The sequence below is a fragment of the Vitis vinifera genome, chromosome 4 (genome assembly GCF_030704535.1).
Source record: "Vitis vinifera cultivar Pinot Noir 40024 chromosome 4, ASM3070453v1".
Classification (NCBI taxonomy): Eukaryota; Viridiplantae; Streptophyta; class Magnoliopsida; order Vitales; family Vitaceae; genus Vitis; species Vitis vinifera.
In genome coordinates, this window is record NC_081808.1 from 20939782 (window position 1) to 20952639 (window position 12858).

The 12858-nt window shown below is 32.3% G+C and overlaps 2 protein-coding genes across 3 annotated transcripts; both read right to left on the reverse strand.

Annotated features, from left to right (window-relative positions):
* Positions 1-1447: 1447 nt before the first annotated feature.
* Positions 1448-5919, reverse strand: LOC100242062 (protein FMP32, mitochondrial). 2 transcript variants are annotated; one of them, XM_059736439.1, is made up of 9 exons: positions 5753-5877; positions 4927-5402; positions 4557-4827; positions 4133-4264; positions 3917-3976; positions 2257-2333; positions 2095-2151; positions 1919-1985; positions 1448-1801 (listed from the first exon to the last, which is right to left on the reverse strand). In XM_059736439.1, the coding sequence occupies exons 3-9, from the start codon at positions 4797-4799 to the stop codon at positions 1682-1684; spliced, it is 756 nt and encodes a 251-aa protein (XP_059592422.1). In that variant the 5' UTR covers positions 4800-4827; positions 4927-5402; positions 5753-5877; the 3' UTR covers positions 1448-1681. The 2 variants fall into 2 exon arrangements, with proteins under 2 accessions (XP_059592422.1, XP_010649081.1); XM_010650779.3 differs by lacking the exon at positions 4927-5402 and having other exon boundaries at positions 5753-5919.
* A 1277-nt stretch (positions 5920-7196) lies between these two features.
* Positions 7197-11183, reverse strand: LOC100247201 (protein FMP32, mitochondrial). The gene is made up of 7 exons (XM_059736438.1): positions 10505-11183; positions 10093-10226; positions 9879-9936; positions 8191-8267; positions 8029-8085; positions 7853-7919; positions 7197-7756 (listed from the first exon to the last, which is right to left on the reverse strand). Exons 1-7 carry the CDS (start codon positions 10754-10756, stop codon positions 7637-7639), a joined length of 765 nt encoding a protein of 254 aa, XP_059592421.1. The 5' UTR covers positions 10757-11183; the 3' UTR covers positions 7197-7636.
* Positions 11184-12858: the final 1675 nt, after the last annotated feature.

The window sequence follows — 12858 nt, forward strand, 5'->3', positions numbered from 1 at the left end:
AAGTATAAGAAAGTGAATAGGGAGTCGGGCATTGAGTCCATGGTGTTTTTTTGTCTCTTTCATTATTTTCTTCCTTTTTTTTCATTTTTTTTTGCATACGTGAGCTAGAGATTTGGGTAGAAGTAGAACCATAGGGGGAGGGGTTGTTCATTTTGGTGTAAATAACGATGCTTGGGACACAGGTGAATGACAACATTCTGGACGCTCTTTCCCCAGATATTACAAATTTTATTAGTCCACCCAACAGACTATTTAGTTGATATCCAAAAGTAATAATTTGAAGGGCAAAATCAGCGCATACAAAATTTAGAATACATCTTATACAAGATAAAGTAATACAACAATTCTTCGCATTGAGGTGGCTATGTGGCCATACCAACGTGGGTACATCTCAAGCTGAATCAAAAATATTTTAACAAAGCGACCACAAGGCAAAGAAGTGCATTCAACATAGACCTGGCTTGAAATTTTCTTGGTAAAATAGCAATAACAACAACAACAACAACAACAATAATAATAATAGATGAATCAAAAATATATGTTGACAAAAAGACTAGACTAAATTATTATAATAAAAGGGAAAAGATATGATTACATTTGGATGCAACAAGAAATGATTCTTAGAAATTTTATGATTACATTGGTTGCATGAAGTCCATACTTGGAATTTTGCATTAAATATTTAAAAAAAATATCTAAACCTAAACCAATTGTTTAGTTTCATTGAAATGTAATATCTCAACTTAGTTTACACAGATACCATTTAAGTTAAAAATCAAAACCTATTGTTTAGTTTCATTGAGATGTAATATCTCAGCTTAGTTTATGCAAATACCATTTAAGTTGTTTGTTCCCAATTATCCAGGTGCCTTTTAAGTTGTTTATTCCAAATTCGGTATAAGTTTCCATTTTTTCTTTATGAAGCTCATACTTGAAATTTTGTATTGAACATTATTTAAAAAAAAAAAACAAAACAAAACCTAAACCGATTATTCAATTTCATTGAGAAGTAATATCTCAACTTAGTTTCATAATTTTCATTACTATTTCAATTTATAATGTTGGGTTTCGGTTATGTAGGTGCCATTGAAGTTGCTTAATTCAGACTTTTTTTTTTTTGAATAAAAATATAAATAAGTTTTTTGCATGAATTAAATAGGACTAATGAGGACCATCACTCTATAATGACAAATATACAAGAGCGAAATCTATTCTTAGTTGGTGTTCTTTCCTCTTCCATTCTCTCTTCCCTTTTCTAATGTGCAATCTGTAGACTATTCTATGAGGTAATATGCAAAGAGAGCAAGAATGCAGCCTACTTGTTTACTTATAATATTCTTGTTCCAATGCAAACCATAGTAGCAAATAAGAAAAAAAAACAAAACAAAACTAACATAAGAAATAATAAAAATTCAGGGCAAATAAGAAAAAGAATAAGACTAACATAAGAAACAAGAAAATGTTAGGTTTGATAATCATACGCCTTTCAGCCACATTAAAAACGGTGGCAAATGTGTTCTTTTCTTTTCCAGTTTACAATAATAGCAAATAAGAAAAGAACAAGACCAATAAAAAGAAATAAAAAAATTCAAGGCTGATAGTCATACCCCTTTTGCAATGCCCTAAAAAATCAATACCATATATATATATATATTTCTAATGGCAAGATTTGCTAAACTTCTTACATCAAGATGCGAATCACAGCAAGACCCACAGCTGAAATAGAAACAAGGGTACCTATGCAGTATTTTATCACATCGTACTTTGCAGCTTCCAACTGAGCCCTTAGTGCATGAATTTCCTAGGATTAAGAAAAAGAAGACAACCCGAAAACACTTTAGAAAACAAAAACAAAGATTGAACCTCATAGATATCCAAGTAATGAAAAACACTTCTCAACTACACTTATGATACTCACCCGATCTAGTTTGTTAGTGAGGCTAGTGGTTTCTGCATTCTGATTTGCTAACTCATCCCGTATCCTCCTAATGATGAATAGTAAGTAATGATACATTCAGTAACAAAGATATCTATCTAACTGAAACATAAACCTATCATACTTAAGAAACAATTTATATAGTTTGTTTTCCTTACCCCCTTTCAAGATTCAAATCTAAACGTAGTCCAGCAGTCACTTTGTCAATTTCATACCTGTGTTACAATGCATGTCATTGTCCTATGAAGAAGTGTAAAAAATACATATTCTTACATCATATGAGGAAAAAATTGTTGCAAAGTATTTATGTGAAACCAGACCTTAGTTCACTACGCATCTTTTCTATATCACTTCGAAGTTTCTCAGTTTCATGTTGCAAGAGAGAAAAATGATGTCCCTACATTTGTTGAGACAGAGTCAAAATACTTGACATTGAACTGCTACTATAGTTTAAATGAAAAAACAATTAAGAAGATCTAGTTTTACAAAATAAATAATGCAAATAAAAGAAAATTGATGATTGTTGGCCGATACACCTAAAAAGTAACTATCCACCATCCATTAAAAAAAAGGGTTAAAAGGAGTTATCCATAAAATTAAAGTGGATGCATGAGGTGTAAGGCTGTTTGTCGAAACAACATATCAAAAATTAAAGTAAATTAAAGTGGATGCATGAGGTGAAAATTGGTTGTCCACCGAAACAACATATTAATAAAATTTTAACTAAAGTGAAAGTGCTATGTGGATCAATCACAAGACAAGAAAACCACACGCTAAATTATGAAAGCATTTGTGAGAACTAAGGATAAAAAAAAAAAATTGAGGAAATATATAAAAGTTGGGTACTGTTGTTATTTGAAAAGGAATTAGCTTTTTATATCAATGGCTAACAATAAAACTCAGCAGAAAAAACAAGTTGATATCAGCAACCATGCCATCATACATGACTATATACATATGCATTTTTAAAAGTTAATGAAAGATCAAAGATAACTAGATAACTAGATAACTACGAAAACACAGTGGCCACCCTGACTTTGACCACTTTCTGCTCATTAGTGCTTAACCCTGTTGCTTGCTAATTGCCCAACACTCAATAACCTTGCTTTTTGCTTTAACAATTTGTTATCAGCAACTGTGCCATGATACATGGCTATATATAAGCATTTTCAAAAATTGAGGAAGTAGCCATGAACACACAGAGGCAAGCCTGACTTTGATTGCTTTCTACTCACTGGTGCTTAACCCTGTTGCCAGCCGGTTGCCTCACACTAAACAACCTTGCTCTTTTCATTATTGTTGAATGGACAAGAATAACATTAGATCATCACTAGGCAGAAAAACCTAAATTGAGGTCTTTTAAGTTACGGAGCATATGAAAAAGGGTAGTTTTGTAATCTTTTCAACAGTAGTTTTTCAAACTAAAAATAAAGCACTTTAATGTGTGGACCTCTATTCCTAATAGGCGGCAGTTGATTACATGAATTATGACACACAACAAGTGCACTACTTTATAAGATCTGTATAAAAGCATTTGTTACATGCTAAAGGTGCATTCTCTTATCATCAGAAACCATAATCTTTACTACAGAAAGAAACTAAATTTGAACAACATCAACACAATTAATCAGTATAATAATGAAGTCAAATACCACTGGTTGTATCTCAATAACACTAATTATTTCTTTCACTACAAATGTAATTACAAATATTGTGACAAAGATGCAAGGTTTATAGAGGTAATAAACGTCTTAACGTTTTATCTTACAATGCTATGATATCATCATCACAAATAATCCTAAAATTTGGTCCAACAGGAAATACATTAAAAATGTTATGTGATGATCTGGAACTAAATAATTTCCCTATAACACCAGAAACAATGCTCAACCAATAGATTTTGAAAGAGGATACAGAATACCATTCCAGAATAGATATACAGTCATGAAAAAGGTTATCACTTGCTAAATAAGCCAGTACCTGAGAGCTTTCAACTTCAGATTTGAATTTGGACAAATTGGATTCTTGAGTCATTTCAATCTGTAGGCAACATCAATGCATGTGAATTAACAATACCAAAAAATGAAATTTAACATCATAATTATAAAAACCTAAAGCTGTTGACATGTCTCATATATGAACATGGAGCATAACAAGCCATGGACCTACAGGCACCCCAGAATCAATAAACCTTACTTTCTGTATTTCGCCCTTAGAAACCAAGGACTGAGCCACATTCTCCAAACTGTCATTCAAGACTTCAGTTATGGTAGATGTTATGGCCTCAGCATGTTTTGACGGTATGCCCTGAGCTTCTAATTTCCTAACCTGAGACAAGACACCATATCATTAGCAATTCTCGAATTCCATCCGAGATTAAACTCTATGCTTAATTTGGTTGCAGAGAAGTAATAGAAATTACATTCTTGAATCATATAACTTTTCTTTAGTTGTGATACTAGAAAATAAAATCTACACTGAAAAATGAGCCTAGTTCTGATTTCCATAATTCTTGGAAATATAATTTAAATATCATTTTTTTCTTTTCTAGGAAAACGAAACTGCAAATCAAGACTATAACTAAAAACTGAAACAGCAAAAAAAATATGAATATAATTACCAGAGCCAATGTGTCAACTAGGAACAATCGCCCTCCATTAGACTTCACGAACTGAGAAAACGGCCTATAATCAGATCTTCTGCAATATCCAGAAGGCGAAGAAAAAGAAGATAAAAAAGCTAAGAACTGGATCGTATTCGATTTCCCCTCCACACTAAATGCTTTGAAGTTGTTGAGAGCAGTCCCGATTCCTGAAACCTTCCCAATTTTCCCGGCGTACCTACAAGCCGCAAATGCGGCCATTCGATTCAGCAAGCGTACTCCAAATAATCTGCAAGCACAAAGCCCCAATTCACCCGAAACCCTAATGTATGAACTCAAGATTTGAAAGAAAAACTCGGATTCGGAGATCCTCTGCTACGGTTCTCACTTGATCGATTCTTTTACTAAGCTATGTTTGACGCCAAAAGTTGCGACGCCAGCTTTCTATTCATTGGGCAGTTTCTCCCCTACACGCCTATTATTCCCTATTTTTCTCTTGTTTTCCCTTACAAGCAAAGTCGAAAACGGGTTTCCCTTCAGATCTTTTGCCACCCTGTCCACGTTGAAGCGTTGATAGGCTGGCAGTTGAGCCTCTATTGGGTTCATATCCACGGAGCTAGGTTTTGCAATGGGTCTTTTTGCGTAACCCGGCCCGCCGCACATCTATTGGGTCAGGTACTTCACTGGGATTCCGAAGTGAGGATTGAAATGTTGAAAATTTTCGGCGAGCTTATCGGTCGATAGAAATTTCGGTAACTTTAAAAAATATCGCCGATATTTCGTCCTTTATCGACATTTTTACCGGTTTTTCGGAAAATTTCCCGATATTTCCTACCAGTCCAGCCCGCGCACAGGATACAAAATCTGTCCAATTTTTTTAAAAAAATACATAAGATGCTATTTGGTAATCTGATCATGATTTGCAGGCGAAGGTTGTGTTTTTCAGCCTGGCTCAAAAATCGTGGATTTAGGGTTCGTGAAATTTAAATCCAATGGCATAAAAGCAAAGAGACCCTTAGAACAGATCCAGAAAACACAGGGAGAAAAAAAAAAAGGCACTTTTTTGGTTTTCCTTCGGGGTTTTGCATGGATTTTCTCGGAAATCAAACGAGGATGAATTTTCCCGGAAATAGAATGGGGGATGGATTTTCTCGGGAATCAAACAGGGGTTGCAAAAAAAAATAATAATAATAATAACATGATTAGATTAGTACCTGCGAGGATTGAGAGTGGCAGAGGAAAATAGGGCCTTTTTAGGGATTCTCTCGTCTGGAGGGCAACTTCAGAAAAGGGCTTCTTGATGCCCGAGTGAGTGAAGTGGGCGGCCCTTTTGATTTTTAGATTTAGTAGGAATAAAAATAAAAAATAAAAAGGAATTAAATCATGAGAACAATTTTCCTCTCCCTATATAAATAATTATTAATTATCCATCTTTGGATTAAATCTCGGTTATTATCGGTGATTTTTATAAATTAAAATTAATTTGATAATAAATTATTAATAATTATAGTTATTTAAATAAATTAATGTTAATAGAAAAAGTTATTATCACATATTTTTTAATAAAATTTTAGAAATTAAATCTTAAATAAAATATTTTATATAAATTAATTTAATTTTTTATTTAAAATGTATTAAAATATGTTTTAATAAAAATATCTTAAAATTTTTTAAATAAATATTGTTTTCAACAAGATGAGCTCCCTTCATCTCACAATATGATGAAATTACATCGATCTTCATTTTGATATCAAAGACTATTGCATTGTCATATATATTATATTTATGTATAAATTGTTTTTATTCAATAAAATCAAATATTTTTTTTAACTTAATTCTAACTTTATACACTTCCAAAATTCATATTTATTATTCTTCAAATTCAAATATTGAATCTATCAATATATCTCTATCTACTGATGTTTTTCTTCTTGATCATATCTATATCAATTACACTTATAAAATAACTTTAAAATGTGTATTCTTACTTATTTTATCATTTTTTTTGGAGTTTTTTCAAGCATTCCTATGAATTTTAAATAATTTTTACTCCACCGATATTTGTGAAAAAATATCCGTCCATATTTCTCATATATTTCCAATATATTCATAAAATCGAAGTATCGATATATCCGTAATTATCGATATTTTCATTATTGTTCCAAAGGGATCAAAGAACTTTTTGAAAACTGCTAATGATTTGGAACGAACGAATTTGGTTTTATATCAACCTGCCGATCCTACTGGTTTATAAGAGAATTACAACTTTACCCTTCAACTTTTTGAATATCCCTTAAAAGCTTTCTATTAAACAACTCTTTCTTCGAACCACTGGTGTAACTTGGATCGTTTCCATTAATATGAACCAAATTCAACATTTTAATAAATTTTGAACAATCGCTTTCAATACTCAAATTAATCTTTGATTAAAGTTATTTCAACCCGAACTCAATTTGAGTTAGATTTTGCTCAAAATTCAAATAATTTAACCCTAACTCAAACTCGATTAATGTTTTTATAATATTTATAAAACATATTATCTTATATAATAATATTAATTTTCCTTTTAGATTTTTAAGAAAAAAACATATCAAATTACCCAAGCCAAAAGCAAGGGTAACTTTGTTAATTTTGCATATCCAAGAGAAAGGTAAAACATGCAAAAATAGAGAATAAAAGGCATTTTAGGGGAAAAACTACCCAATGAATAGAAAGTCGAGGTCGCAATTTTTGGCGTCAAACATAGCTTAGTAAAATAATCAATCAAGTGAAAACCGTAGCAGAGGATCTCCGAGTCCGAGTTTTTCTTTTAAATTTTGAGTTCATACATTAGGGTTTTGGGTGAATTGGGGCTTCGTGCTTGCAGATTATTTGGAATACGCTTGCTGAATCGAATGACCACATTTGCGACTTGTAGGAGGTACGCCGGGAAAATTGGCACGGTTTCAGGAACCAGGACTACTCTCTACAAATTCAAAGCGTTTAGTGTGGGGGGGAAATTGAATACCACCTCTGCGATCCAGTTCTTAGCTTATTTATCTTCTTTTTCTTCGCCTTTTGGATTTTTTTTTTTCTAATGGCATGATTTGCTAAACTCCTTACATCAAAATGCGAATCACAGTAAGACCCACAGCTGAAATAGAAACAAGGGTACCTATGCAGTATTTTATCACATCATACTTTGCAGCTTCTAACTGAGCCCTTAGTGCATGAATTTCCTGGGATTAAGAAAAAGAAAACAACCCGAAAAAACTTTAGAAAACAAAAACAAAGATTGAACCTCATAGATATCCAACTACACTTGTGATACTCACCCGATCTAGTTTGTTAGTGAGGCTAGTGGTTTCTGCATTCTGATTTGCTAACTCATCTCGTATCCTCCTGATGATGAATAGTAAGAAATGATACATTCAGTAACAAAGATATCTATCTAATTGAAACATAATCCTATCATATTCAAGAAACAATTTATATAGTTTGTTTTCCTTACCCCCTTTCAAGATTTAAATCTAAACGTTGTCCAACAGTGACTTTGTCAATTTCATACCTGTGTTACAATGCATGTCATTGTCCTATAAAAAAGTATAAAAAATATATATCCTTACATCATATAAGGAAAAAATTGTTGCAAAATATCTATGTAAAACCAGACCTTAGTTCACTACGCATCTTTTCTATATCACTTCGAAGTTTCTCAGTTTCATGTTGCAAGACAGAAAAATGATGTCCCTGCATTATTGTTTGTTGAGACAGAGTCAAAATATTTTACATGACACTGCTACTATAGTTTAAATGAAAAAGCAATTAAGAAAATCTAGTTTTACAAAATAAATAATGCAAATAAAAGAAAACTGATGATTGTTGGCCATGATACACCTAAAAAGTAACTATCCACCGTCCATTAAAAAAAAAAGAGTTAAAAGGAGTTATCCATAAAATTAAAGTAGATGCATGAGGTGTAAGGTTGTTTGACGAAACAACATATCAAAAATTAAAGTAAATTAAAGTGGATGCATGAGGTGAAAATTGGTTGTCCACCGAAACAACATATTAATAAAATGTGTCACTAAAGTGAAAGTGCTATGTGGGTCAATCACAAGACAAGAAAACCACACGCTAAATTATGAAAGCATTTGTGAGAACTAAGGATAAAATAAATAAATAAATAATTTGAGGAAATATATAAAAGCTGGGTACTGTTGTTATTTGAAAAGGAACTAGCTTTTTATATCAATGGCTAACAATAAAACTCAGCAGAAAAAACAAGCTGATATCAGCAACTATGTCATCGTACATGACTATTTACATATGCATTTCTAAAAGTTAATGAAAGATCAAAGATAACTAGATAACTAGATAACTAGATAACTACGAAAACACAGTGGCCACCCTGACTTTGACCACTTTCTACTCATTAGTGCTTAACCCTGTTGCTTGCTAGTTGCCCAACACTCAATAACCTTGCTTTTTGCTTTAACAAGTTGTTATCAGCAACTATGCCATGATACATGGCTATATATAAGCATTTTCAAAAATTGAGGAAGTAGACATGAACACACAGAGGCAACCCTGACTTCGACTGCTTTCTACTCACTTGTGCTTAACCCTGTTGCCAGTCGGTTGCCTCACACTAAACAACCTTGCTCTTTTCATTATCGTTGAATGGACAAGAATAACATTAGATCATCACTAGGCAGAAAAACCTAAATTGAGGTCTTTTAAGTTAGGGAGCATATGAGAAAAGAGTAGTTTTGTAATCTTTTCAACAGTAGATTTTCAAACTAAAAACAAAGCACTTTAATGTGTGGACCTCTATTCCTAATAGGCGGCAATTGATTACATGAATTATGACACACAACAAGTGCACTACTTTATAAGATCTGTGTAAAAGCATTTGTTACATGCTAAAGGTGCATTCTCTTATCATCAGAAAACAGAATCTTTACGACAGAAAGAAACTAAATTTGAACAACATCAACACAATTAATCAGTATAATAATGAAGTCAAATACCACTGGTTGTATCTCAATAACACTAATTATTTCTTTCACTACAAATGTAATTACAAATATTGTGACAAAGATGCAAGGTTTATAGAGGTAATTAATGTCTTAACGTTTTATCTTACAATGCTATGATATCATCATCACAAATCATCCTAAAATTTGGTTCAACAGGAAATACACTAAAAATGCTATGCGAAGATCTGGAACTAAATAATTTCCCTATAACACCAGAAACAATGCTCATCCAATAGATTTTGAAAGAGGATACAGAATACCATTCCAAAATAGATATACAATCATGAAAAAGGTTATCACTTGCTAAATAAGCCAGTACCTGAGAGCTTTCAACTTCAGATTTGAATTTGGACAAATTGGATTCTTGAGTCATTTCAATCTGTAGGCAACATCAATGCATGTGAATTAACAATACCAGCAAATGAAATTTAACATTGTAATTATAAAAGCCTAAAGCTGTTGACATGTCTTATATATAAACATGGAGCATAACAAGCCATGGACCTACAGGCACCCCAGAATCAATTAACCTTATTTTCTGTATTTCGCCCTTAGAAACCAAGGACTGAGCCACATTCTCCAAACTGTCATTCAAGACTTCAGTTATGGTAGATGTTATGGCCTCAGCATGTTTTGACGGTATGCCCTGAGCTTCTAATTTCCTAACCTGAGACAAGACACCATGTCATTAGCGATTCTCGAATTCCATCTGAGATTAAACTCCATGCTTAAAGTAATAGAAATTACATTCTTGAATCATATAACTTTTCTTTAGTTGCGATACTAGAAAATAAAATCTACACTGAAAAATGAGCCTAGTTCTGATTTCCATAATTCTTGGAAATACAATTTAAATATCATTTTTTTATTTTCTTGGAAAACGAAAATGCAAATCAAGACTATAACTAAAAACTGAAACAGCAAAGAAAATATGAATATGATTACCAGAGCCAATGTGTCAACCAGGAAAAATCGCCCTCCGTTAGACTTCACGAACTGAGAAAACGGCCGATAATAAGATCTTCTGCAATATCCAGAAGGCGAAGAAAAAGAAGATAAAGAAGCTAAGAACTGGATCGCAGAGGTGGTATTCGATTTCCCCTCCACACTAAACGCTTTGAATTTGTAAAGAGCAGTCCCGATTCCTGAAACTGTCCCAATTTTCCCGGCGTACCTACAAGCCGCAAATGCGGTCATTCGATTCAGCAAGCGTATTCCAAATAATCTGCAAGCACAAAGCCCCAATTCACTCGAAACCCTAATGTATGAAGATTTGAAAGAAAAACTCGGACTCGGAGATCCTCTGCTAGGTTTTCACTTGATTGATTATTTTACTAAGCTATGTTTGATGCTAAAAATTGCGACACCGGCTTTCTATTCATTGGGCAGTTTCTCCCCTAAAACGCCCATTATTCTCTAGTTTTATCTTGTTTTCCCTTACAAGCAAAGTCGAAAACGGGTTTCCCCTCAGATCTTTTGCCACCCAACATTGAAGCGTTGATAGGCTAGTAGTTGAGCCTCTATTGGGTTCATATCCACGGAGCTAGGTTTTGCAATGGGGCTTTTTGCGTAACCCGGCCCGCCGCACATCTATTGGGTTAGGTTATTCACTGGGATTCCGAACGGATCGGAGAACTTTTTGAAAACCGCTATCGGTTTGGAACGAATTTGGTTTTATATCAACCCGCCGATCCTACCGGTTTATAAGAGAAATACAACTTTACCCTTAAACTTTTTAAATATCCCTTAAAAGCCTTCCGTTAAACAACTCTTTGGAACTTCGATCATTTCCCATTATTCAACATTTTAACAAATTTGAGCAATCACTTTCAATACTCAAATTAATCTTTGATTAGATTTTTTTCAACCCAAACTCAATTTGAGTTAGATTTAGATCAAAATTCAAATAATTTAAGTCTAATTCAAACTTGATTAATATTTTTATAATATTTATAAAATATATTATCTCATATAATAATATTAATTTTCCTTTTAGATTTTTAAGAAAAAAACATATCAAATTATGAAAACATATCAAATTACCAAAGCTGAAAGTCAGGATAACTTTGTTAATTTTGCATAATATGGAAAAATGGTCCAAGATACACTTGAACCGGCCGATGCAAATAATTTAAATTTTAAAAAAAAAATTACAAAATAAAAATATTACCCTCTCATTGTAAGCATGAAAGGAAGGATTCCATGTTGGGCCTGTTTTATGACACAACCCACATACCCACTCCAATTACTATGGGCTTTTTTTTGAGCCCACAAGACCATGCCAAGCCTTTGCTGAGGATGGCTTTTATAGGAGTTATTTGACTCCTTCTCATTTTCCGATGTGGGATTGCCAAATATCAATGAAAAAAAACATAACAAAACTCCACCAAGAGGATTTGAACCTTGGACCAATCTTTTACTATGGTCCATTTAGGACACCACTCGGCTACATATGTTTTATTATCTAATATGCTAAACAAAACAATATATATTAGATTTTAATTTTTTTTATAATATTAAATAAAAATAATATAATATTTTTAAAAATTATGAAATTAGTTTAAATTTTCATTTTTTTATATATTCACATTTAAATATTATACATATTTCTTTTAATAAAATTTAAAATATTAATATGATTTAATTTGATAATATCAAAGATATAAAATAATATTATTGATGTTTAATTTATTCATATATATTTTAAATTTTTTATAATTATTTTTAATTTTAATAATATATAAATTATATATTTATAACGTCACCGGTTCGATAGCGGTTCGATCGTCGGTCCGACCAGTGAACCGTGAACCGGTAACTTTTCCGATTCGATCATTAGTCCGGTTCTGAAAATATTGGATAAAACTAAATGTCAACTCACAACTACTAAGTCAACATTTTCCCTATGTGATTAATTGTGCACAACTTAGAAATTACGAATAGGAAGGAAGCAACACTTATAGTTTAAAAGAACGAAACTTGTATTCTCAAGTGTTTAATGTCTTGGCCAAATGAAATCATCATCTATTCATAAGCACTCAAGTAACTTTTTGGAACTTCCAAAATTTCCCTCCATCTTTGTAGAAACTCTAATACAAATCTACAAGAGTTCTCTAGAACTCTTTAGATTCTTCCACATATTTTCTTTGTCTTTCACATTTATTCAAAGATGTATGGACATCTCTAACTTTTTCTAGAATCTTCTAGACTCCTTCACGGGAGATATAAATACAAAAAATAAAAAATGATATAATTATAGTATCGAAGTATACTTCATGAATTCATAAAAAATTTACCAT

What these genes read in the sequence shown, in the direction of transcription:
- LOC100242062 (XM_010650779.3), bottom strand. Translation starts at nt 4,799, where the DNA reads ATGGCCGCATTTGCGGCTTGTAGGTACGCCGGGAAAATTGGGAAGGTT. An exon ending in TAGTTGACACATTGGCTCTG is followed by an intron (nt 4,265 to 4,556) that starts GTAATTATATTC and finishes GTCTTGTCTCAG; the next exon opens with GTTAGGAAATTAGAAGCTCA. An exon ending in AAGATGCGTAGTGAACTAAG is followed by an intron (nt 2,152 to 2,256) that starts GTCTGGTTTCAC and finishes ATTGTAACACAG; the next exon opens with GTATGAAATTGACAAAGTGA.
- LOC100247201 (XM_059736438.1), bottom strand. Translation starts at nt 10,756, where the DNA reads ATGACCGCATTTGCGGCTTGTAGGTACGCCGGGAAAATTGGGACAGTT. An exon ending in TGGTTGACACATTGGCTCTG is followed by an intron (nt 10,227 to 10,504) that starts GTAATCATATTC and finishes GTCTTGTCTCAG; the next exon opens with GTTAGGAAATTAGAAGCTCA. An exon ending in GATTTAAATCTTGAAAGGGG is followed by an intron (nt 7,920 to 8,028) that starts GTAAGGAAAACA and finishes ATTCATCATCAG; the next exon opens with GAGGATACGAGATGAGTTAG.